This window comes from Patella vulgata, chromosome 2 (assembly GCF_932274485.2).
Source record: "Patella vulgata chromosome 2, xgPatVulg1.2, whole genome shotgun sequence".
Taxonomy (NCBI): domain Eukaryota; kingdom Metazoa; phylum Mollusca; class Gastropoda; family Patellidae; genus Patella; species Patella vulgata.
The window spans coordinates 24,887,174-24,913,016 of record NC_065880.2 but is presented as its reverse complement, the minus strand read 5'-3'; the positions used below and the strand labels follow the sequence as shown (position 1 = coordinate 24,913,016).

Below are 25,843 nucleotides of genomic sequence, written 5' to 3'. Positions count from 1 at the left end.
ATGCTCGATTTACACTATTGACGCAATGGCTCGGGGGACATTATCAGCCAAGATTCCTATGCAAACTCAATCCGACCCGATATAAATTCATCTCTGAAGTTACATTATCAACTGTAAACGTAACCGTCATTCGTCAGATTTGCGGAATTGGAAATAATAGCCGTCATTGTCACATTGGGTTGTTCTCTTGGGAGTTGGTTTTTCATTTGAGTGAAGCCTGTATCATTACAAGCCCGGGTCTGTACGGCGCTGTGGACGCTTACGGCTGGCCGCCGGATCCATTTACTTGATTTGATGCCTGATCTATATAAAGGCCAAATCAATTATCGTCAAGGTCACTGAGATGTAAATGAAATGTTGTTGATTTTCTTGTGTTGGTAAACATCCAGTTTACAATCTTGCTGCATTATGTCTAGCCGTTCCAGTCAAGTCCCCGTCCCCTCCCTCTACCTACAAAGCAAACAATAACTGTGACAATATTACTGTGGTTGAAAAAGATGTTAACAAAAATAAAGTTAACAAAGGCTTCACCGGACAGTTAACATTGATTGACTTTATTAATATTTGCACCAAAGTACTTTTGATAATTTTATTGTGTATGGTCTTAAAAATATTTCAATTTTATAACCTTGATTTTGGCATTTTGGGGCTGTAATGGTTTTTATTTTATAGCTGATCCCCCTCTATAGTTAGTGTGTGACACTAATTTTCAAATCCATACATAATTCATAAAACCTGGATGACTGTTCATTTATTCAAATTACATTTCATTATAAATATATTTATATAAGTTATGCAAAAAGGGTACAATTTCAAGAACCTTTTGTTTTCATTTTTGTTATGGACAGCCAATGCCTGGATGACAAATCTACCTCATGATCTGCAGTTCTGGGCCCATCGAGATAGAGAAGCACTGCTATATACTGCTTTTGTTTAGAGTTCTCATGTGTCATAAATTGAAGGAAAGATTGTTAACACCCATTGCTACTGTCTGCCTCCTCTGTGGCTCTAAAATCTACTACTGAACTATCAGTCAGTCACTTTGCAGTTTTTCGCTATTAAAGGTGAAATCACAGATTTCAAGGGTATCTGATCATAACAGTGAGTTTTAAGAATGCAAGTCAAATACCAAATACATAAAGTTTTCAATTTAAATTATGGAGCCATTCAGAAATTCCTTAATATGATAGCCTATTGTTTGTAGACATGGTTATCCAGACAATACTATTAGTGTATGTATAGAATCCTTACCAACCCTTTATGAAAACTAAAGGTTTGCAATTCTTTGTAAAAAAAATAATCAACAAATAAAAGGACAATGATTTCTAAGAGTTCTATTTCTTAAAGCAGGGTTTATTATAGTGCACAGTTCTCTTATTCACTCAGCCACACATTTCTTTCTGGTTTAAAAATAACATAACCAATCTATCACAATTCATTAGTCCAATTTAGCACTTTCACGTCAAACAGTCACATTCTGTTCAATAAGTTCATCACCCTTTACTTTAGAATTACTCTTTGTTGAATTTAATTCCTCTTTTAAACGCTGTTTTTTCATACTGCGTCTGAAGCTTCTAATTTTTAATTCGGCAATATCATCAGCAAATATGGCTTTTAGAACAGGCAGAAAGTGGGGTAGTAAAGGCAAATCACACAACCGCACCTACAAAAAAACAAATATTTAAAACATGTATCTAATCTTTTAAATGATTTGGGGTCTTTATTACAAAGTTAATACAAATATATATTGCAAGAAAACTTGGCAATTCCTTGGTAATAACATGTACGACCAATATGCAAAAACATAGGTATAATATTGCAACCTTTACTATAACTGAACTATTTTTTATTAATACAGGAAGGTTAAGTGAGTATGTAAGTAAATTATGTATTACTAAAAATTAGAAATTGGTTTACTTACTCTCATATTATCGAAAGATATGCCAACTCGATCAGTAAAGTTTTCATTAAAGTTAGGTACCTTTGAGTACCTCTGACTAAAATGATTAAGGAGAATAAATTTGGCATTCATTCTTACACCCACATCAATTGCCTGTGATGTTGTACTGAAAACCAAGTAAAAATTAAATACAAATATTTTAAATATGCAATATTGTAATTCATAGTTCTTGAATATAGTTATTTTATGCCTTACTACCCATTATCACTTCTCTAAAAGATACCCTAACATACGCCCACAGCACAGCTAAATCATTTCAGCGGTCGACAAGGGTTGTTGCATATTTATTCTTTTGTGGGTAATGGGGGCATCTTCAAGACAATTTCATACAGATCTGATTTTAATTTCTGTTGTTTGAGGGTTCAGAATAAAAGGGTCTACAAACTGAAACAAGGGCCTTAATTCTAGAAGTAATAAACAAAAATTGCTGAAATTCAACAAGTCTCTTCGTTTCACTAATTTAAATGATGCATATAAATTTCATACAGATCGGATGGTAATATATATCGTTAGAGCGTTCCCAAGGTTCAACAAAGTGAAACAAGGGCCATAATTCTAATTTAAATGATGCATATAAATTTCATACAGATCGGATGATAACTTTTGGCAGTCAAGCATTCACAAAGTGAAACATGGGCCATAGCTCTAGGCATAATTGACAGAAATTCAACAGGCTTCTTCTTTTCACTAATGTAAGTGATGCATATAAATTTCATACAGATCAGATGATAACTATTGAAATTAAATAGGCTTCTTCATCTCACTTAAATAAACAACATTATATCAATTTTAAAACAATCAGATGATAAATGTAGTCTGTAAAGTGTCCACAAGAAATTGTGTTGACGGACAGACAGGGATGACGGCAATATACCACCACATTTCCATGTGGGCGTATAAAAAGTAATAAATTGTGCAAACATTTAGACTAATACAGATTTGTTCAGTTGTTAAAATATAGTTATTTTATGCCTTACTACCCATTATCACTTCTCTAAAAGATACCCTAACATACGCCCACAGCACAGATTTAGACATGACCCTAACCTAGAGAGAGAGGTCTATTTGACATGCATTAAATTAGAACAAAGTCATTATAAAGTCTCTTTACAAGTATGCTTTTTAACGAAAATGCGAGCCAAAATCATTCGAGAATTTGAATAGTTTTGTATTAATTTTCCAAACATCCAAATCAGACTAGGAGGCCCTAGTCAGTTGTTTAGCTTATGCCTATATTCAGCTCTGTATATTAAAATTATACTTTTCTTTAAAATATAGACCACATATAATAAGAAAATTACAAAATATTTATGCAATATTTATTTCACTAATTACTTACTGACCTGTGAGTTTTAAATTTAGCATCGTCTATCAAATCATCTTCCATAGTAGCTTCATGTATTAACAGATCACAATCAGCACCTGTATGTGTATCATATTATTTGTATATTTAAACACAAAGAAAAATATTACTTGAAATGTGCCAAGGGAGACAACTACATGTATCACCAAAGGGACAGACCACTATATGTCCATTTATATCAATGTAATCCAGAAAGTTTGTGCAGCTGTAGAACATTTTCAAATATATGTTGGACCCAACTGTTTGCATCACACGTATTATGACAATACACTTCTGAGAGTTTACTTTTGTATGAACATGACCAGCCTATCACAGTAAAGCACCTTTACACAGCTGTCCCATACCCCATGTTTGCTTTGCAACATTTGTCTTCATAGTATTGACAACAGTGTAGGTTTTAATAATAGAATTCTTTACTAAACTAGTAAAAAGAACAAAAATAACATTATATTGATGTCTTGACTAATTTCCTTTTCATTGTTTCTAGTCAATATCAATTCTGTAAATCCTACATAAACCTGATAACCAACAAAAAACTTGAAACTAACTGAGAAATTAGAGTCCAACATGTGGAGAGAGAGAGAAAGGGGTTTAACGTCCACTCGACACAACCCAGGTCATTTTGGGACTAATATATGGTTCAATTTTATATCAATAAACCAGAAAGGGGTTTAACGTCCACTCGACACAACCCAGGTCATTTTGGGACTAATTTATGGTTCAATTTTATATCAATAAACCAGAGGACCCAGAGAAAACCCACAAGGTTGGACAGGCAACCTACACCTTGTCACTTAAAAGGGGGGAATCGAATCCACACCACTTGACTCAATGACAGACCTTGTGATTTCATATGCACACGTTATACCACGAGGTTAGGCAGGTGACCCCATATCTTGTGACATACAAGTGTGTGATCAAAACCAGGCCACTTGACTCAATAACAGACCTTACAATCTAAGGCACGTGCATTAGATCATTTGCCCCCCCCCCCACCCAACTCCCGAAGAAATATGCAGGCAAAATGCACATACCTGCTGTAACAAGCCTATCACATGGCATTGTGTCTCCAGAATAAACTAATTTTACTTCATCTGATTCTATACATACACCATAAGCATGTCTACAATGCTTAACTTCTACAGGTAAGAACTGAAAAACACGATTTCATGCTATAGTTACCAACTCTTAAACACATACATGAACTAATATTGAATACTGATTCGGTTTCATCCATATATGCTGGACAATGGCACTTTGGATTGGCAATTGTCAGACCGCAAATAAGCCCAATCAAGGTTGAAGTGTGTACCAAATTTCATAAAGATATTTGAAGATTATGAGATATACTTCGGAAACGAAATTGGGACGAAATTTGCTTCCATGGAAACACAAAAATGATAGGTTACTGTTTGTACAAAGTTTCATAAAGATATCTTGAGTGGATGGCAAGATATGTTCTATGGAAACAAAAAAAATATTAAATCCGAGAAATTTCTAATTACCAAAAGCCACAACTACTGTAGTTAGATGCTTATATACAGTTTTATAAAGATGTCTTGAACGGTTTATGAGATATGCTCTTGAATTAAATTGTATACCAAAAACTAAGTCAAATTTGTTTCCACTGAAACACAAACATGATTAACCAAGAAATTTCAAATTAGCAAAAGGCACAACTACTATAGTAGGTTGAAGTGTGTACAAAATTCATAAAGGTATCTCGAGTGGTTTATGAGATATGCTCATGAAACGAAATCCAGACGGATAATAAAAACATTCATCTCACATCAGACTATTGGGAAGGATTATCAGAGAACCAGAATATTTTTTTTACGGATTAAATATGTAACAAGGTTCATGTCCATCCAGAGCTAGAAACTTGTGCTTGCCATTCCGTCAAAACTGTTGGGCTTTCCATGTCAAGTGAACCAGTACTTGTCGTATGACCTCCCTCAGAATATTATGAAAAAAATATATGTTATAGTAGTAGTACATACTAAATACATGTAATACAGCAAAGTTATAGGACACTAGCCTTAAAATTGACTGACATATGGCCTTTTGAATCTAGGTACCCATTTGCAAGTATTGAAACTACTATTCTTTGACTTGGTTTTGGTGTACTAGTTTTATATCTTCTAGTTGGATAATATTGATCAAATTTGGGGATTTGGAAGAAATTTTTATGTAGATTAATAATCCTCCATCAGATTTTCCGAACAAGTACTGTCGACTATTTATGGCATGCATTAAGTGCCAAAAATCATTACTTGTGAGAAAAAAATATCAATATTTCTAAACAATGTAGGAATTTTGCTACAGTATATTAGAGGTTATTATTTGTCACATGTATAGTGCATCAATATGTATTTTTAGAACAGACATATTGGAAGCCATATCATTTGAAAATCAGCCCATATCGCAAAATTGCTAAAATCTCTGTATTTCAAATGGTAACCATTCACTGGAGCCTTCCATGAAAAATTCGAAATTTGGGGTAATGTCTATTAATGGTGAAAGGCCCATCTTTGATATTTTACCACTTAAAGTGGCATTAGGTAAGATTAGATATAAAGAGCTGGGGCCTGTTTCACGAAATTTTAACTAAAGATAAAATCCAAATTTTAGTAGATACTTCAATTTTGATTGGCTGAGCACTAAAATCAATCTAATATTATCCAATAAAATAACTAAAATTTGGATTTTATCTTAATTAAAATTTGGTGAAACAGGCCCCTGACTGTCATCGCTGTAATAGGTAACAAATAGATAGTGAAAAGGGAATATATTTCATTCAAATTACTCCACTCTGAGCCTAGCCATCGGCAATACAATTATAGTCAAGCCTTGATTGTCATTGCTACCGTTGGTATGATAATAAACAAATTCTCTATTATCCATTTTTACGGTAACCACATCAACCGCAAAACATATTCAAATCTACTTAATATCGGAGGCATCCAGTGTTGATTATGGTCTTGGTAAGATAATCAATGACTAATGCCTGATCATCATGAAACAAGACCTTCTAAGAACATTTTTGTTTACTTAAAAATTATGCATCAATATTGGACAGGTGGGGTACCATAAATTTATAATTCACCATCAAAAACATGGAAAATGAAAGATTTGGAACATGTTAAAATATTTACACTTTTTGCCCATTTAAAAGGAACTCACTTCCAATGCTCTGATTATCATCAAATCACACCCTGTGAGAGCAATCTCATGACTTCACATCACTTCTATAACCTGTATTTTGATAGTTCTCTTTATTCCCCTAATTATGTATACTCCCCCACCACATTCATTCAAGGGAGATACCTCTTATTCAAAAGGCCATATTTCAGTCAATATTATTGCTAGGGTCCTATAACTTTGCCGTTTTATATAAGTTTGTATGTACAATAACATATATTTTTTTCATAATATTTCTTAGACTTTGGTCCGCTTGAGTTGACATGGAATGACCATGCAGTCAGCTTTGAGCCAAATTCTGTTTAACTACAATACCTTTGAAAACCCTGTAATGTTGCATTATTCATGTACTAACCTTTTGTAATTGTAGCATTGATAGAACTAATTTCATACTGTCATTACATAGTTCAGCTGAGGTTAGCTTATGGGTTGGTATAAATCTAAAATAATATGCATTTCAAACAATGAGATCACAAAATATGAATAAGATAATTACTACAGAATATCTTGATATATAAATCATTGAAATTTAATTATATAATTTTTTAGCAATAATGATAACAATTTCATGAATACAGACGAGTAAAATACTTTAATTTGAAATTTTAATAAACTATGTTAAATTCTTTCTAAAAATAAAGCTTGTTTTATATGAAACATTTTATTATCAAATTCAGAAAGTATAGGTATTTGATTCCAAAAAAAAGTGTCAATCCCAATATTTAGAAATAAATTATCATTACCTGATATCTTTCAAGACAGGTGTTAGGTTTTCATCAACAAATTCAATCCATTTCTGCATAAATCCTGGTGCTATAACTAAAACAGGAGTCTTAGGCAATCCATTTCTTTCAAATGCTTTATTACGTTTTTGAACAACATTAAAAACACCCTGCAACATAATGAATTTAGGACTTAGGTGAACTGACTATTTTGATTGACTATGTAATGACAGTATCACATACACATTCTTCACATCGTACATGTCATCTATGATTAATTGACAATCCACAGATCATGAATGTATAAACATAATTAGTCCTAGTCATTTCTATGCTCTACCTAAATCTGTGGAAATCCGGACAAGGTATGGGCTTGAATTTAGTTGCGGCTTCTCGGTAGTTTGATAGTTTGATGGCAATAGGAAAGGTGACAGGGACCAGTCAGTCTTATGGTGGTCTCAAATAGAATCTGAACACATCCTATCAGTGGTCATTCCAGAAAGAAGTTTGATCTATGCATGGAAAGTGAAACTTGTTTGCTAATTAATAATGACCTCTAAGTTCCCAGTCGCAGTACCAGTATATTCAATATTCAGGAGTTTAAATTATTTATGATAAACAACTGATTATCTTTACAGTGTCCTTTGGATATATATAAACAGCACACTAAGATAAACCTAAGTCCCATATTACTTACTAGATGATGATCCAAATGCATATGTGAAATAAAAACACCTTTTAAATTACACAATATATTATCAGTTTCACTACCATAATGTCTATAGATTTGATCTGCTGAACCCTCTCCACAATCTAATAAAACATTACTTTCTTTACTGAAACAAAAAAAACCAAAAATTTATCTTTTGAAGCAAGCGGGATAATGAAGATGGATATAATCCATGTGGTGTGATATGAGGAAAACTTTGCCCAGACAGCAGATCTACGGCCTACAGGGTTCTTTTACATGCACCCTGAGACACTTTAGATTACTGTTCTATGAATCCTTTAGCACTTGGTACATGTAAATATTGACTACCCTGTTCCCTGAAAAAGAACTAGTATATAATCCTTATATATATATAGTTTACAGTTATCCAGTGGCTCAATCGGTTAGAGACACTAACTGAGCAGTAGTTTTGGCTGATCTAAGTGCCAAAGGGTTAACTTTAATACTCATGCCACAGATTAGTTCTGCAACATTTTTTTGGTAGTGATCTCTTTTTACCTTTCTAAGTACAAATGATTCATCTCATCTAACTTTTAATATAATTGATGTATTTACAATATTAATTGTAACTTACTTTAATCTAACTAATATACAGCTAACATTTCTATCTTTACAAGGCATAGATGCTCCAGTTCCTAAAAACACAACTTCTGGATACGGTTTATCTGTAAATGATACAAACATAATCCTTAACCATATAATTAGACAAATGAAGACAGAAGAAAGTCAAGAGAATGGACATAAATTATCATGTGTTAAAAAGTATTGAATTTTCATTATGAAATGAAATGAAATGGAGTTTAACATCCTACTGTTCAGCTCCATACACCATGCACTGTGCTATGATGAGGGAAAATTTGCCCGGACAGTGGCACTACAGTCTTCCCTTATATCGAATTCCAACTGCCAAGGGATTTTGTATGTGTGCGCCAATGTTTAAACGGGACCTTGGTTTTTTGTCCCATCCAAATGACTAGACAGCTGTCCTTATCAGGCCCCCGTTCTGCACCATTGACAAGGGGAGACCGCGCCAGAGAATTTTTATTATGATTCTATAAACTAAACATTTACAATGAAGATGCATGCCACTATTCATTTTTTTAAAGATAAATTTGCCCTGAAATGTAGTCACAAACTTTATGACTACAAAGATGAAGCTTCAAAAACGTTAAAAATTTACAAATGCTTTGCAAATTCAAGAGGCTTTTCGTATTAACATAATGAACAATGTAAACAAGTTTTAAAAGTCTACATCAGGAACAGTGACAAATATTTCTAGACTACATAAGAAACTGATTAATGCCATTTCACTTACCACTATATTTAGTAGTATCTACTTCTTTCATTTTCCTTTTCAGTTCTTTTAATAATGGTATAACATCCTCTTTTGTTTTTGCCTCTTTCTCAAATATTGATGTGTTTAAATTTGGGCCTTGGTCACTTTAATAATGTGTTTAAAAAAAAGGTCAAATTAAAAACATGTGTTGGAATTCACTTTTAAAAGTATATAGAAATAGGTTTTACTTTCATTCAACCTAGATGTTCATTTTAAAATTATCGACCACTCAACTCAAACTAGGTCATTTTGGTACTAATTCAGTTTTATTTCAATAATTCACTTGCGCTTAGGTGTCCTTAGCAGTCGGGGAAACTGGAATACCCAGAGAAAACCCATGAGGTTGAGCAGGCAACCTTACTCCTTGTCAACTACAAGCTTGGGATCAAAACCATGCAGCATTGGCATAAGCATTTTGGGACTAACATATGATTCAATTATATTTCACTCAAAATGAAAACAAACACATTGACACAGTAAAACAAAACAAGTGGCTGGCATGCAAGATATGCTAACATCTGGCAACAGATGGACAGAGAACAAGCTCAAAAAAAGAAGCGATTTTTTTGTACAATCAGTGGCCATAATCCAGGAAGTTACTATCCGATATGCGCAAATATCGAAAGGAACCAAGATCTTTGGGTTATAAACATGTATTTCAAGTTTCATCAAAATCAGATGAAAATTGTGACCATTGAGTGTCCACAAGCTAAAAATGTGATTTTTCATACAATCAGGGGCCATAATCTACAAAGTTTTGATCCAATATATGCCAATATCGAGATAAACCAATATTTCAAGTTTCATCAAAATAAGATAAGAATTGTGACCTGTAGAGTGTCCACAAACAAATTTTGAACGGACAGGGGCGACGACAATACACGTCCACATGAAAATGTGGGTGCATTCAAAAACCTTAGCAATGGATACAAGAAAGACACAATTGAAATGAATTAATTCAAAAACCAACAGATTCTGTGAAATACTGAAATTTTACTTACGTGATAAATCCTGTAGACGGTCTATATCTATAGATGAGGTTTGTATGTGCTAGATGAATGTTATTACTATCTGGAGATATAATAGGTCTAGGTGAAGTTTGACTGGGCAATAAAGGGAAAACTTGTGGATGTAACAAATTTAATACAGTTTGTAGTCTATACACAGCAGTATGACAAACATCAGATGCTGACCTATTTAATATAATATGTTGTGTGCTCTCTCCAAAACTGCAAAACAAACCATATTAGATCTTATGATAGTGATTGGAGAAACTTTTAACAATTATAAGGAGGTATGTACACTTTTGGATTTTTACAAGAATGGGTAAAAAATATATTTTTCAATTTGACATAGATTCACTTCATTGATGTTCAAATTAAATTAATTAATCCATTGCAGAGATAGTTGACCATTTGTTACAAACGCTTGTTACATAAATCAGTGTCTTGGACATGATGTAGCACTAAAGAAGACAATTAATTATTATTATTAGAAAAAACATTCAGATATCTGATAATCAGTCTTATGGTATATTAAATTTGATATCAAAATTTATTACATTTAAAAAAATGTCCCTTTAAAGCAGATTTGTTATATATCTAATCAGTTTTTAAAGAATATATTAAATTATAACCGACCCAATGCTTTAAAGGAGTAATATGAAACTTCTGACAAAGAAAAACAAAGCAAATGCCAATACATAATAACATAAAATGTTATATATGATGGGTTAAGATATATACAATAACTTTTTTTGTTTCAAAAGTTAAAGCATTGGTCAGCTTAATTGTCCACTGTGTAGATGGTGAAACACAAAATTGATTATACCTCAACATTGACTTTATCTATAGACATGAATCAACAATTTTTTGTTTGTACCCAAACAAAAGACATCTACGGTAGTCATTTTTATTAAATTTTAAGTGTTTGATATATTTTTCATAGTAATTATAGTTTACCTTTTTATCCATTGTTGATATTGTGATGACTGTAAAACTTCAACAGGTGTCAGATGTATAACTAATTCAGCTGTATCATCATCTGTTCTATCTTTGTCATCTGTATACCGTCCAAATTCCTTCCTCGACATCAATGATGGTAAAAACTCACTACTAACACATTCTACAACTGTATATAGAAATAAATTTATTCTAAATGCTGGATTAATTAGATTCACATAGTAAACCGTAATCGCCATTCAAAATCAAGTATGTGTTAAGATATGAAATATCAGCCAACATTAAGACAACATAGACAGAACTTTAAAGCAGTTGACTGTCATTTGTTTTTTTCATGCAAGAAATCATATTTTCCACAGCATAATCCTCGATAAATGAAATCATTTTGATAACTAAGAGAAAAAAAAATCAAAATATCAACGGTATATAATATCCTGGCTTCAATTGGATTAAAAAAAAAAACTCATCAAAAAACTTAAAGAGGGTGATCGCTTGTTTAAAAGGGTTATAGACAAACTTTAATCTAAACTTTCGATGAGGTGAAAATACAACAGCACATAAAAAACTTGATTCATTGTCTTATGATAAAATATGGATCAGTTGCACCTGGAAATGGTGTACATGTATTAAAGATAGGTTGCCAGGCAACAAAACATACACCCACAGCAGCTAAATCGTCCGAGCGGTCATCAAGGGTTGTCGCATATTTATTCCTTTGTAGGTAATTGGGGGCCTTTACAAGACAGTTCCATACAGATCAGATTATAAATTTTGTCGTTTAACAAAGTGAAACAAGGGCAATAACTATAGAAGTAATTATTGTAAATTGCTGAAATTCAATTTGCTTTTTCATTTCACTAATTTAAATCATGCATATAAATTTCACAAAGATCGGGTGATAACTTTTTGCGTTAGAGCGTTCAAAAGGTTCAATAAAGTGAAACAAGGACCATAACTCTAGACGTAATAAACGGAAATTGCTGAAATTCAATAGGCTTCTCTGTTTCACTAATCTAAATAATGCATATAAATTTCACAAAGAACGAATGATAACTTTTGGCGTTGGAGCGTTCACAAGGTTTAATAACGTGAAACAAGGGCCATAACTCTAGACGTAATAAACAGAAATTGCTGAAATTCAATAGGCTTCTTCGTTGCAGTAATCTTAATAATGCATATAAATTTCAGAAAGATCAGATGATAACTTTTGGCGTTAGAGCGTTCACAAGGTTCAATAAAGTGAAACAAGGGCCATAACTCTAGACGTAATAAACGGAAATTGCTGAAATTCAATAGGCTTCTTCGTTTCACTAATTTAAGCCATGCACGTAAATTTCAGAAAGATCGGATGATAACTTTTGGAGTTAGAGCGTTCACAAGGTTCAATAAAGTAAAACAAGGGCCATAACTCTAGACGTAATAACCAGAAATTGTTGAAATTCAATAGGCTTCTTCGTTTCACTAACTTAAATATTGCATATAAATTTCACAAAGATTGTATGTTAACTTTTGGCATTAGAGCGTTCACAAGGTTCAACAAAGTAAAACAAGGGCCATAACTCTAGACGTAATAACCAGAAATTGTTGAAATTCAATAGGCTTCTTCGTTTCACTAACTTAAATATTGCATATAAATTTCACAAAGATTGTATGTTAACTTTTGGCATTAGAGCGTTCACAAGGTTCAACAAAGTGAAACAAGGGCCATAAATCTAGACGTAATAAACGGAAATTATTGAAATTAAATAGGCTTCTTCATCTTACAAATGTAAAAAACATATATCAATTTTAAAACAATTGGATGATAACTTTTGGTGTTAGAGCGTTCACAAGAAATTGTGGACGATGGACGGACGGAACGACAGACAGACGGACGGACGGGGGCGACGGCAATATACGTCCTCATTTCAATGTGGGCGTATAAAAATAATAGGTCTAATCAAAATGGGTACTTACTTATAATTGCTTTCTGAGCTTCATGTGGTTTTAAAACATCATCAGGATGAACCTGTCAGTAATGTAAATAAATAATATTTGAGTTTGTTCACAAAAAAAGTAGACAACACCAATGTCTAAACACAATTTCCCTAATAATAAACTACAAGGGGTTTAACATTCACTCAACATAAACTAGGTCATTTTGGGACTAACATATGGTTCAATTTTATTTCAATAATTTGCTTGCGCATAGGGGTCTTTATAAAGCAGTGGGAGGAAACCAGAGGACCCGGAGAAACCTATGAGGTTGGACAGGCGATGTTAAACCTATTTTATTTCATTCACATTAAATTTTATAAAAAAAACTATGTTTGTGGTATACGTATTCATTCCAATCTATTTACCATAAATATTTAGTTTTGTAAAACATTAAAGATACATTATGTAAGATTTAGATAAAGAGCTAGCCATTCTTGCTATAATAGTTCGAAAATAGATAATGTAAAATGAATAATTTGAAAATTTCAGCCACCGTACTAGTTGTTCGAAGCTAAATCTCGCTCCTCCATTTTTAGCTTGAATCAAAAGATGGCTGAACTGTTCTAATCTATTTAATATCGGAGAAATCCATTGCCATCGAGAGTTGATTATGGCCTGGATAAGTTAATTAATGTCTAATTAATAATTTAGAAAACATTTCAGGCCTAAAGAAAGACCTGCAATAGGCAGATTTAGCTCTTGCATTATGTATGTTTAATTTTTTTAAGCTTGCATATAAAACATAATGTCTATCTCAATTCTTCAAACATTATGTTATCTCAACTTTTAAAACATTATGCTATCTCAATTTTTAAAACATAATGTCTATCCCAGTTTTTAAAACATTTGTTATCTCAGTTTTTAGATTGTTATATCCATCTCAGTTTTTAAAACATTATGTCTATCAGTATCAGTATATAGTACTTACAACATTTCCATTCTCTAATGTTATTGATTCTCCTTTCTGTAATCGCGAAAAAAGAGGACCCCTGTCATTACAAAAAAAAACAAAGATACTTTGAGCAAGGTTATAGAACTTTAAAAATGTCAGCATATAATAATATGAGAGATAAGAGTGACTATGAAGAGCTGGTTATCCCGCATGTTAGTGACTAGTTTCATTTGTATTAAGAGTGTATTTGCGAGAAGACCAGGCAAAAATCGCAAAAAGTGCTAAGATGGGGGGGCGGAAGTTTTTGATCAAACTTATGGTATGACACCCCCTAGGGGCAAGAAGTGACATGCTGAAGTGGTTACAACATGATGTCGCTATAAAGGACTGTACTGGAAATAGTCATTTTATGGGTAAAATTTTGGTTTTCACATGTGTATTTATCACCATTTTTGAGCACAGATTGCATTCTATTGTGCAATAGCAACCTTCTAATTTGGACCCTGTCTGATAAAGCGGGTGGTCAACTTCCAGCCCAGCACTAATTTGAATAAGAAAAATCAGTCCATACTAATTATTTGTGGACTTGTTTTAGGGTACCATATTCACATTGTCCCTATAGTACAGAATAAGATACACTGTAACTTTTTCTTTCATGGTTGCAAGTAGAATTTCGTGGGTTGGTTTTGAAGTGCTAAGCACATAGTATCAATAGGTGTAAAAAAAAATGACCGGAATGCAACATTCTTACAATATAGAGCTTATTGAAAAGTTCTAAAAATAAGCTTTTGTGATACATTTTTTTGCAAATTTAATTAGAGAAATTTTTTTTTTTACTTTTATACATTTTCATCAAATCCATATCCACCATTTGTACCATGTGGTACTGTATATGTGTGTATATTTGTATTTATTGTATATTTGGTATTGTCGTATTGTCCCTTTAACATATTTGTTGTATTGTCTCTTTAAAGTTTCATTTTCCAACCGGTCACCGAAAATGGCTACAAAATGTTCAATTTCAGAGCATGTTTCCAATATTCATTTTGGGACACCTCCACTCATTTCTACAATACAGAAATGTGGAAGCTTAAATTTTAATGGCAACGCAGCCTTGCGTCGAAGTGTGTGACAAACAGTGTTGCATGGTAGCTACGGCTCTCGGGCGCCATCAGCTACACCTTCAGGGCCGGATTTAGAAATAAGAGAGGCCCTAGGCATCCCCCTGAACAGGGCCCGCGACATGGACCTTGGGACAAGCAACTCGGTGAGGGGGTGGGTCGAGGGCAATCATGCGGTTGGTGGTTCGGATCTCACTTTTAGGTGAATTTTTCATTTTTGTTTGGATTATTTTATTTAAAATAATGTCTATTTGAGAGTAATGGATATGTTTTGCTAAGATCATTTCATTGAGCACGTCGAAACTCCAATGGAAGCTCGTGGACAACTACGGAAGCCAATTCCCGTCGACGCCAGATGAACCATGAATGATTGATTACAGGCCTTTTAAAGTATTTTTTCATGACATTTTTATAAAACAGATACTAATGTGTTTTAGGGCTGGTAGTAAACACCCTATGAATGAAAAGGAAACAAAATTGTTAGTTTTTTTTTTTTATCTACTACGGTTAATTATCTCCAAAATAGGGAAATTACAGGTTAATTTCATGGGTTATTGTTACCATTACCTAGTTTATGTCAAGTCGATTCCGGTCATTTTTATTTTTTGTATCAAATGTTAGGAGGTTGCTTGTTCACGTGTGCATAAATTTTTTGAACCCACCCGATGAAAGAAGTAGCTATAGGGCGTCAAACTTTGGGTGATGAAAAATAGGGAATTTAGATAGGTTTTGATATCCATTCTGTGTACAGATCAGAATCGTCTGAAATTAATTTTGTGGTAACAGCACTAGGTCATCTACAAACTGTGTGAGTTTGGTCTTTTTCCTACGTATAGTAAGGATGTGAGGACTTGTTAAAGTTGGTACTTGAGAAAAGACAGATTTTGGCAATTTCACCATATGAAAAATGTTTTTTCAGTTTTCTCAGTCAGGAATTGAAAGATATATCTGATATTGCACATTTATGTGTTTTGGGACTATCCCAACTTATAAACCAAATTTGGTCAAAATCTGTGATTGAAGCCTTATCACCTTCTGCATGGTGTTCTCGCGGACACGCTCTTAAACTCTTCAGACTGAATGGACTTATGTGGCAGGCTTTTTTATTTATACTATTCGAAAACCCTGGAGGGGGTTTCCAAGGTGTTATATTGGCAGGGTTACAGGGGTTGGCCTCTTGGCAGAGTTTGCAAACTTATTACCGGGATCGGTAGCTCGCTTACCGGGGTTGTGCAAAGATTTGACAACTGATTGTTTCGATTGAAGTGCTAGTGTCCATATTTGTGCTAACTAGGATGCCTGGTATTGGATTGTGACATTGTTAGACAAGGGTGTCGAGGTAACAGCCTTGAGAGGGTTATAAGGCTAAATATAAAGTTGGAAAACCCAGAGGTAGGGACTTATATAACAAAGCAAAAAAGGGTTGGGGTGCCCAACTTTAGGTTTATCTTTTAGCAGTGGGAGGACACTCAATGACAAACATCATGATCTACAGCGCATGTATTCAACCATTCACCCACCCAACCTCCCCATTAATACCAAAGAATTGGCTAACATGACAAGCAAATAAAATTCTGCCAAAGAGGTTATCAATATTTTTCCTCAAGTATAATTGACTTTACTTGTACATACTTACTTTATATTGTAATAATGCATATAATACTCAATGATTGCACTATTTAAACATAATTATTACTGCTTTATTTTAGAGAAAAAAGTAAACTTACGGTGTAACTCCAGCTTCTACACATTTATCTAGTAATAAAGATCTTTTACATGCTTTAGGCTAGAATGAATATAATAAATTTGACTAGCTAAAGTGGTGTATGAACATAAAATATATTGCAAATCATATGACTACAGCATAACCTCTGTTTTATTATTATATTTCATTGTCAATATATATGTAACGTTTAATAAGTACATTTTTAAGATCTGCACTACAGTATACTGGTTTCCTGCTATTGAAATTTGGAATATCTACAAGTAGGTTACTTTCAAAAGCTTTTATTTTGTATCTTCAGAGAACTGAAGCCAGTCTCTAGCAGTGATCTTATAAGCTGACAAATATTTAGATTATACTAAGAAACACACTTAAACATGTTAAAATTTCTGATCAAGAGATAACATATTGAAAAGTAGATAACTGTACTGTATTGCATTTCTATCATGAATATTGAGCCCAAGATATAGTCCATATATTTTATTAAATTGAAATAAGGAAAATGACTATATAGGCCATCTATGTACTTTTAATAATATCATACTTACAGTAAGGATATAACCAACAGATACATCAACATTATCCATTTTACGTTTTTTATTAGCTGTAACAGAAGAAACACCCTAATTATTATCATAAAATATTTATAATGTCCACCTTACAACAGCAGCCAACAAACAATTTTTGGCTTGTAAATTTTCAACTGCATTCAATACCATGTATACATCCAAATTAAATATGAGTGTATTAAAAAACATACAGAACCTGGTTCTGATTCATCTGCTGAATTTGGACTCTTGTTTCCACTATAAAATGGAACATATTCAATTGTAAACGATTCATCGTCAAAATATCCTTCTTCAATTTCTTTCTTCACTGAAATGCAGATGAAATATATAAAATCAAAATACATTTGACATACATACATGGAAAATAACAGGACTGTATTTCTTTATGTTATAATTCTCAAATACTGTTTGTCCGAATTGTGTTAAAGGAGTTGTGATATTGTTTTTGTGACGAAGACTGTGTCCAAGACAGAACTGCATCACTTTTAAAGATCTATTTATAAACGCCTTTAATAGTCAGTACAGGATGACCACACTACACACAAACAAAACCGATAAGACAAACCTGCAGACAAGACACAAACTACATAGACAATGCAAACAATAAACAACAAATATCAAATCAAGTGAATGGACCCGGGGGCCTAAAGACAAATATTCAAAGGGAGTTTAAGTTTGTTTAGTTGAAAATATATATGTCCACAAACCAACATTCTCTCTTTTTCTGTAAAGTGACAGTTACAACAGTAAACATGGATGAAAATATTAACATACTTAGAATAAAATCTTGCTGTACACCTAATCCTTTATTCATACTGGTTATCTTTTCCTAAAATTATATAGATCAAGAAAACAAATTGAAATGTATCGATATGAATAAGGGAAACATACCAAAATAAACAGTAAATATTGAGTTTAAAAAAACCCAAATTACAAAAAGAATTATATCTAAAAAAAAAAAAAAAAAAAAAGAAATAGTACTACCTTAGGGCAAAAAGTGTTCACATCAATTTCTCGTAACAGTTTTTGGCTTCCAGCTTTTAAAGGAGACAAGTCTCTAACTTAATATTTTCCATAATATTCAAAATTAAAAACACGAATTAGAATTCAATATTGATCAATTTTAATCAATATTGACATTGTTACCTTGTTGTGAAACTATAGCATCCTAAAATCCAATAATTAAGACACAAATAAAATTTTATAATCAGTACACGAGTCGTGTACCCTATGGTTTTAGGTGACATTTTGTAATGAACAAATAAAAACATATCCTACAACACAATGTGGAATGAAATAAAATGAAATGGGGTTTAACGTCCTCCTGTTCTGCTCCGACTGGGCTAATCAAGACAGCAACACAATGTGGAAGTAATTAGTAAAGGCTGATTCACAAACGACAAAATAATAATTTAAAAAACCTGTAGAATGCACTAAGCAGGCGTAAATGACTGCCGTTCAATTTGAACTGTTCACATATTTCACCAAACATAATTGATTAAAAATTATAATATTTTTTTCAAAAATTGAATATAAATCACTTTATATACATTTATATTACATTAATGGGCTTTTAGAACCATTTTTTTTTTCTAATTCAAGGTTAAAAAAAATAGAGCCACACACCCTTTAAAAAGAGGTGGCCATTTCTTTGGAAATAAAACATACTGTAATTCATTTGTGGTATATAGTTTAGAAGACTACTAGTTATAAACATACGCAAGAGATAGACAGAGGACAAGTTTTTAAAAAATGCAATTTTTTGTACAATCAGGGACCATAATCCAGGAAGTTACGGACTGATATGCACGAATATCGACAGGAACGAAGATCTTTGTATTATAAACAAAAATTTAAAGTTTCAGCAAAATTGTGACCTCTAGTGGGTCCACAACTTTGTCATACCATACTTTTACACTATTTTGGGTTATAAACATACATTTCTAGTTTCATCAAAATCGGATAAACATTGTAACCTGTAGAGTGTCTGCAAGCATAAAATGTGATTTTTCGTACAATCAGGGGCCATAATCCATGAAGTTATGTTCAGGTACATGCTAATGTCAAAAGGAACCAAGAATTTTGTGTGATAAACCAATATTTCAAGTTTCGTCAAAATTGGATAAAAATTATTACCTGTAGACTGTCCACAAACAAATTGTGGATGGATGAACGTCCAGACAGGGGTGACGACAATATATGTCTACATGAAAATGTGGGCATATAAAAACCACTGTCAGTAAGCAGGTATGTAAAATTGACTCCCAACATAAAGTCTACATGAAAACATACAACATATTCAATTTGATAAAGATGAGAGTATCATGAGAAGCAGGGAGTAACTTACAACATTTGGAGGTCCGTGTATGGTAGTTTTAGTTAGAGCTTGACCTTCTAATGTTAAACACATTCCTAAAAAAGACAAACCATTGTACTGCATTTAAAATTAGTGCACTGCATGCATATGTAATGGTGCAGTCCCAGGTATTCATTTATCCAAGTAACCCATTAAGCAAAATCTAGCTTTCATTATTGAATGGTTCCATATTTTGAAACCATTCAGACAGGGTAATCAGGCTATTTCTTAACTGGAATTTGATTTGAATACTTAAACACCTTATTATCAATGGATACACATAACTTATTGTCAGAAGTTCAGCTGTGATGGAAATTATTACTAAAATGAGTTCATGTACTTCCCCGCTCCTAATGTAATGTTAGTAGGAAGCGATACTTCATGCACAACAATCATTTTACCAAATGAAATCTCTTTTTTTTTCACATGGATGTTCTTCACCAACTTACCCAGTAGACCTCCAATATTATTCCAACTCTTGTGGGTAATGAAAATGTTTTCCAGTTTTGAAGTCTTCATTCTACAATAGATCAGCCCAGAAAAATAAATAATTTACACCTAACGTACTATGAATTTATCAACATAGGTCAATTTAAAAACATTAGCCTTAAACCCCAGGTTTTAAATATGAAAACCATTCTTCTTGTAGTGGCACTTGACAAATTAAGAGTACATAGTTTGTCACACTAAAAAAAAGTATTCATTGAATAACAATTACTGGTTTAATAACAAGCAACGTTTCGACAATGATAATCTCGCCTTTATCAAGCAGTAAATTAGTGTGTTACTGAACAATTACTAAATGCCACTCAAAGAGGTACAAAGTTTGTTCTACGAATGAGAGGTTGGTTATAAGATGGAATATGTGGGAGGATAATTTTGGCCTTGAATTCCAAATGCCAAAGGGATGATTTACTTATAAGTGAACAACCAATATATATACATACACAAAACCTTGCTTTTTATTTTACTTCTGAACTAGGAGACAGTCCCATGCAAGACCCACTTAACTTCCTAGTTAGACAAGCTGAACATTCGATCAGAAGTTGTCAGAGTTCCCGTACCACAGGATATACTAATTTACTAAAGCACAAAAGATCAATCTTCTTACCTAAATTCATTAGCAATACGTTGAGTTCCTTCACCACAATTAAACATGTACCTATAAAAAAAATTGCATGATTTTACTCACAATAGTATCAGCAATTGACCTCCAATATCACATTTACATCCTAAACATCAATAGATTTATACTTGACAACCATTATTGTAGGGATAGGTTGACCTATATGTGACGTCTCAAAAATTTTACTTGAAACAAAATATTTTACATGTATATAATGTTGCAGTGTTTTGGTCACTATGTCTGTTGGGACATAGAACCAAATATTAATGTTTTAGAACCACTTAGATCACTACAATAAAAAAGTAAATCAATTTATATTCAAAATAAATGTAAAATAGATAAATTTCATTTCGTGTGGAATCCTATTTGGAATTTCCTGTTTAATAAATTAATGGTTAACAGTTGCTTGTTGGCGATGAATTTTTGGAAATCTTGTAAAATGAACAGTTAAAAAAGATTTTGTGTGAAATAAATGAACTGGATATATAAGTTTAATGTGTGAGCCATGTAGATATCGGTAATGGAAAATTTAGAATTTTGGCTTCAGCTGAAAGAAGTAAACTAGTTATCAACTTTTGCGTTTGGATGTCAGATGTTACATCATCAGAATATCAAAGAGCAATATCTAACTTGTTAGATTATTACTACATATACAGTAGAATCTGCATTAAGCAGCCACCCAAGTGAATTTTCACAACTGACCGCTTAACGGGAGTGGCCTCTTAATAAAATCTCGTTGCTTTTTGTGCCGACATAAATTAAATATTACGCTTGGATGCATTGGAAGCGGTAAATTTGGCCGTCGCTGAATCTTGCGCCGAACGAAAATTCTTTACTCAAATCTCAGACATAACTTAACGGGAGTGGCCTCTTAATAAAATCTCGTTGCTTTTTGTGCTGACATAAATTAAATATTACGCTTGGATGCATTGGAAGCGGTAAATTTGGCCGTCGCTGAATCTTGCGCCGAACGAAAATTCTTTACTCAAATCTCGGACATAACTTCTGTAAACTTGTCATTTTGTACCAACCTTTGATACTACTGTCTACCATTGTGATGCATTCGATAATATTTATCCATTTTTGTGAAGAAAATCGATGAATTCATTTTATTTTATCAAAAAAGCACATGAACAAAAAACATCGCTAATTTTATCACCTATTTACAGGGGGTGTAACTCTGTATGTAATGTTATAAGAGGCGCTAAGAGAGATACTAGATGATCGTGACAAAACTCGGTACTTTTATTTTATTCAATCAGTATCAAATAATGTGTCGTTACGCGTGAAAACAATGATCAGGTAGTCGTTTAATAAAACAAAAGATTAATTAACAGATAATCCCGGGTTGATTGTTATTTTTACATTTCTTTTTACCTGATCAGTGGGGGTCCAGTTAATTAACTACTACTCACGGGATTAGCGGGGGTGTTACAAAGAACGACAAGATGGTATCATTCAACAATGGCCGTTGAATGGGCGATGTTTTGTTGAATTTATTAGTAAAATAGTGACCGCTGGCCGCGTTAGAGGAGTGACCGTTGAATAAAGAAATGAAACAACAGAATTTCTACGGGGGGAATTTATCGTGACCGCTTACAAGGAGATGTCGCTGAATAGGAGTGGCTGCTCATACAGATTCTACTGTACCTATAACTGCTATATAACAAACAATTCCAATCCTTATATCATTGTCTGCTCGACTAACATATGAAAGTGAGATTCAAAGTATTGAAATGAAATGAGGTTCAACAACCTCCAGTTCTGGACAAGCTGGGCTGTGAAGACATAAGGTACAGTGTAAATTGCCTTTGCAAAGGTACATGTACATGTCATGTATGGGTAGCACGACATTTCGGACTTGACACAGATGACCTTTTGGACTCGGTTTGATGACACTTCTGACTTACTTGACGACTTTTCGGACTCGGTTTGGCGACAGTTCAGACTCGGTTTCGGATTGATAATTAAAAGACTGTTGAAAATATGTGTGCTATATTAGTAATACTAATAGCTGTTTTGTTGTTGTTGTTTATTACAAATTTAACATCCAATACATAAGGTATGATATTATAGACCGGTTGATTTAATTAAACTATTTACATATGAATGAGTAATATATAGAAGATAGGTAAAAACACTAAAAAAAAAAGTTCTTGTATATCTAAAAGTCACGTTAAAACACAGTTTTAAAATAGCTGTCGTGAGAAGGTAAAAACACTAAAAAATAAAAAGTTCTTGTATATCTAAAAGTCACTTTAAAACACAGTTTTAAAATCGTTGTCGTGGGAAGGGAGGGCGAGTCATCTTCTCACTTTGTCATAATGAAAACAAGTTAAAACAGAAGGTCCAGCTGTTTGATGCCATCACAGCGGATTGAAAAAAACCTGTGGGAAAAAGAATCCACTGTTTAATGTGGAAAAGCGAAGTTCTCGCAGTAAAAACCACATAGCTAGATCCGTGGAATATTTACAAATAAAAATGTTTGTGTGGATCTTTCCATATAATAGCTGTTTTTGTTGGGGTTTTTTGTTTTATGTGAGGCCGATAGTTGTCTTTTGTTTTATTTAATTGATCTGCATTTGTTGAGACCGCTAATAAAATATTAACAATGTTTGTTCTAGTTTGTTTCGTTTTTCTTTTATCAAACAGTAAACAAGCTTGACTGACCGATCGCTGCTAAGGTTTCTTTGCACATACTACAATAACATCAAGATTATTGGTTAATCAGCTTTAATTATCACACTTTGATAGTTGCCATTTCTTATATTTTCCTGAAAGACTTTTCTTTGTACGCACTAATTTATCGACTGGTACTGCCATCTATGGCAAGCTTGTCGAGGAATGCATGTCAATGTGCAGCTTACAGATTATCATTAAAAATTTCTAGGGACTTTTAAAAACCATGCATGTCATGTAAATACAGTATTTACTTCATATTATTGTTTTTAAAAAAAATAATTACATTGTATTACTTTTACGGGAAACAATGATTATCAAAAAACCATTAGTGCAGCTAATGTTTTATCGTTTGGTGGAGCCTTTTAATAACGTGTTTCATGTTAATATTTTCTTTCGTGTTGTTAATTAGCCTTTGGCCTATTTCTAATTAATTCATTGGCTACATTTTTACATACATACAGTATTAAAGATTTATAAAGAAATAAAACATTCTATTATTTGGAAATTTTGCCGTTCCTTAAGAGGTCTATACGGTGCATGATCCACGACTCCATGTGCTGTATGTACTTACCTACATGTTATTTTTATAAAATCTTTTTTAGCTTTAAATTATTATAAATTGATTTGACAGTTGTGTTCATCCTTTCCTTTTAACTTATTCCCAAGTCCAAAATGACGCGAGACAGAAATGACATGTAAATCCATGTAAGCCTAAACACATGTGATGATGTAGGCCTACATTTGCAGTCCTTCACGTTTAAGGCGCGCTTTCGCTCTTGCGCCTCCCGACGCGCCTCGACTTATCTTCGGGGGAGTCATTAAATATGCCCGCTGATTAGCTAAATCGCTCTCCTAAATATTGAGATTCATATTTCGGTTTTTGTTTATTTTTAAAACTACATATATTCGAGTATAATGACCTCCTCCTCGAGTGATGAGCATTTTCATGGTAAAACTAGGGCTGCCATAATTATTCATCAAACATATTGAATGCTAATGTAAGGCTCGTTTTAATTGGATAGCAGTCTAAAACCAGCCAATAGAATATGATGTTACTTGACAGCCTAATATATTGCCAGATGTTGATGGAGAATATCCGTGGGAATGACAGAATGACGTACATCTAATATAATAACATTACGTTGTTTCAAATTTTTTCATGTACGGCTTGTCTCATTGGCAATGCATTGATTATCGCTATCAATATGTCTGGAGATGGTCAAAACAGCCGAATATGCAACATTTTAAAATTGGAATTACTGGAGGGCAAAAATGGGTTTGTAAAATTGGTTTGGTCTTTAGACTTAATAGTGCAAATTCTGCACTAAGAAGCACGCTGAAAAATAGATCAAACTGACGAAAATACGTGAAACATACATTACATTGAATGGCATAATAAAGAGAATATGAGACAAAACTAAAGTATATAAATACAATGTAGAATTACTCTTGCAATATAATTAAGAAGATTTTTTTTTTTTTACGGGAGCTTTTTTCTCCATTTTTTAATTGGCAAGAGTTTTTTATAGCTCCCGCACCATTTCGTAAAAGCTCCTATTTTATATCATGACTAATGTCATGAATATCAATAACCTTATCAAAGTAGGCTCTGTGCTGCAAAAAAGAAAAGTTTCGAAAGATAAAAGTAACAAACAGTATAACTATGTGTGTACTGTGATGGCCTACCTTGACTGGCATGTTGATATCATTACAGATTGTGGGTTACCATCACCACCACTGCCAATAACATGAATATCAATTGTTTTAGCCACTTGACCACCCGTCTTCTCTTTAATTTTGATATGCCTTAGCTTTTCCTTTTTATGTGGAAGCTTCGGCATGTTTGTTTCACATGTATATCTTCTGCACAGTTGAAATAAGCCCGTGACTGTGTAAATCGTTGGATAATCAACACGCGTATTATAGAAGGCATCGGTCGAAGAACGCAATAGATTTCGTGTTGTCACCGAATTTGATAAAGAAAATAGTGTATTAAATCTACAAACTGGTGAGGAAATAAACTTTTTATACATCTACAATGCAAATGTTACAAATAATAATGAAATGTTTTATTAAATATTTTGTTTGCATGACGAAAATTGAGCACTTTTGTTGAAACGGAAG

The 25,843-nt window shown here is 33.0% G+C and overlaps 1 protein-coding gene across 2 annotated transcripts; it reads right to left on the bottom strand.

Moving 5' to 3' along the window:
* Positions 1-738: 738 nt before the first annotated feature.
* On the bottom strand, positions 739-25,843 carry LOC126811826 (zinc phosphodiesterase ELAC protein 2). Of its 2 annotated transcripts, none has more exons than XM_050537754.2 (21): positions 25,406-25,843; positions 21,023-21,073; positions 20,361-20,431; positions 19,903-19,967; positions 18,330-18,384; positions 17,752-17,862; positions 17,535-17,590; positions 16,991-17,049; positions 14,179-14,239; positions 13,230-13,281; positions 11,274-11,442; positions 10,314-10,541; positions 9,292-9,416; positions 8,551-8,641; positions 7,944-8,082; positions 7,268-7,416; positions 6,880-6,964; positions 4,358-4,475; positions 3,304-3,382; positions 1,922-2,066; positions 739-1,663 (listed from the first exon to the last, which is right to left on the bottom strand). In XM_050537754.2, the coding sequence occupies exons 1-21, from the start codon at positions 25,750-25,752 to the stop codon at positions 1,463-1,465; spliced, it is 2,457 nt and encodes an 818-aa protein (XP_050393711.1). In that variant the 5' UTR covers positions 25,753-25,843; the 3' UTR covers positions 739-1,462. The 2 variants fall into 2 exon arrangements, with proteins under 2 accessions (XP_050393711.1, XP_050393712.1); XM_050537755.2 differs by having other exon boundaries at positions 19,906-19,967.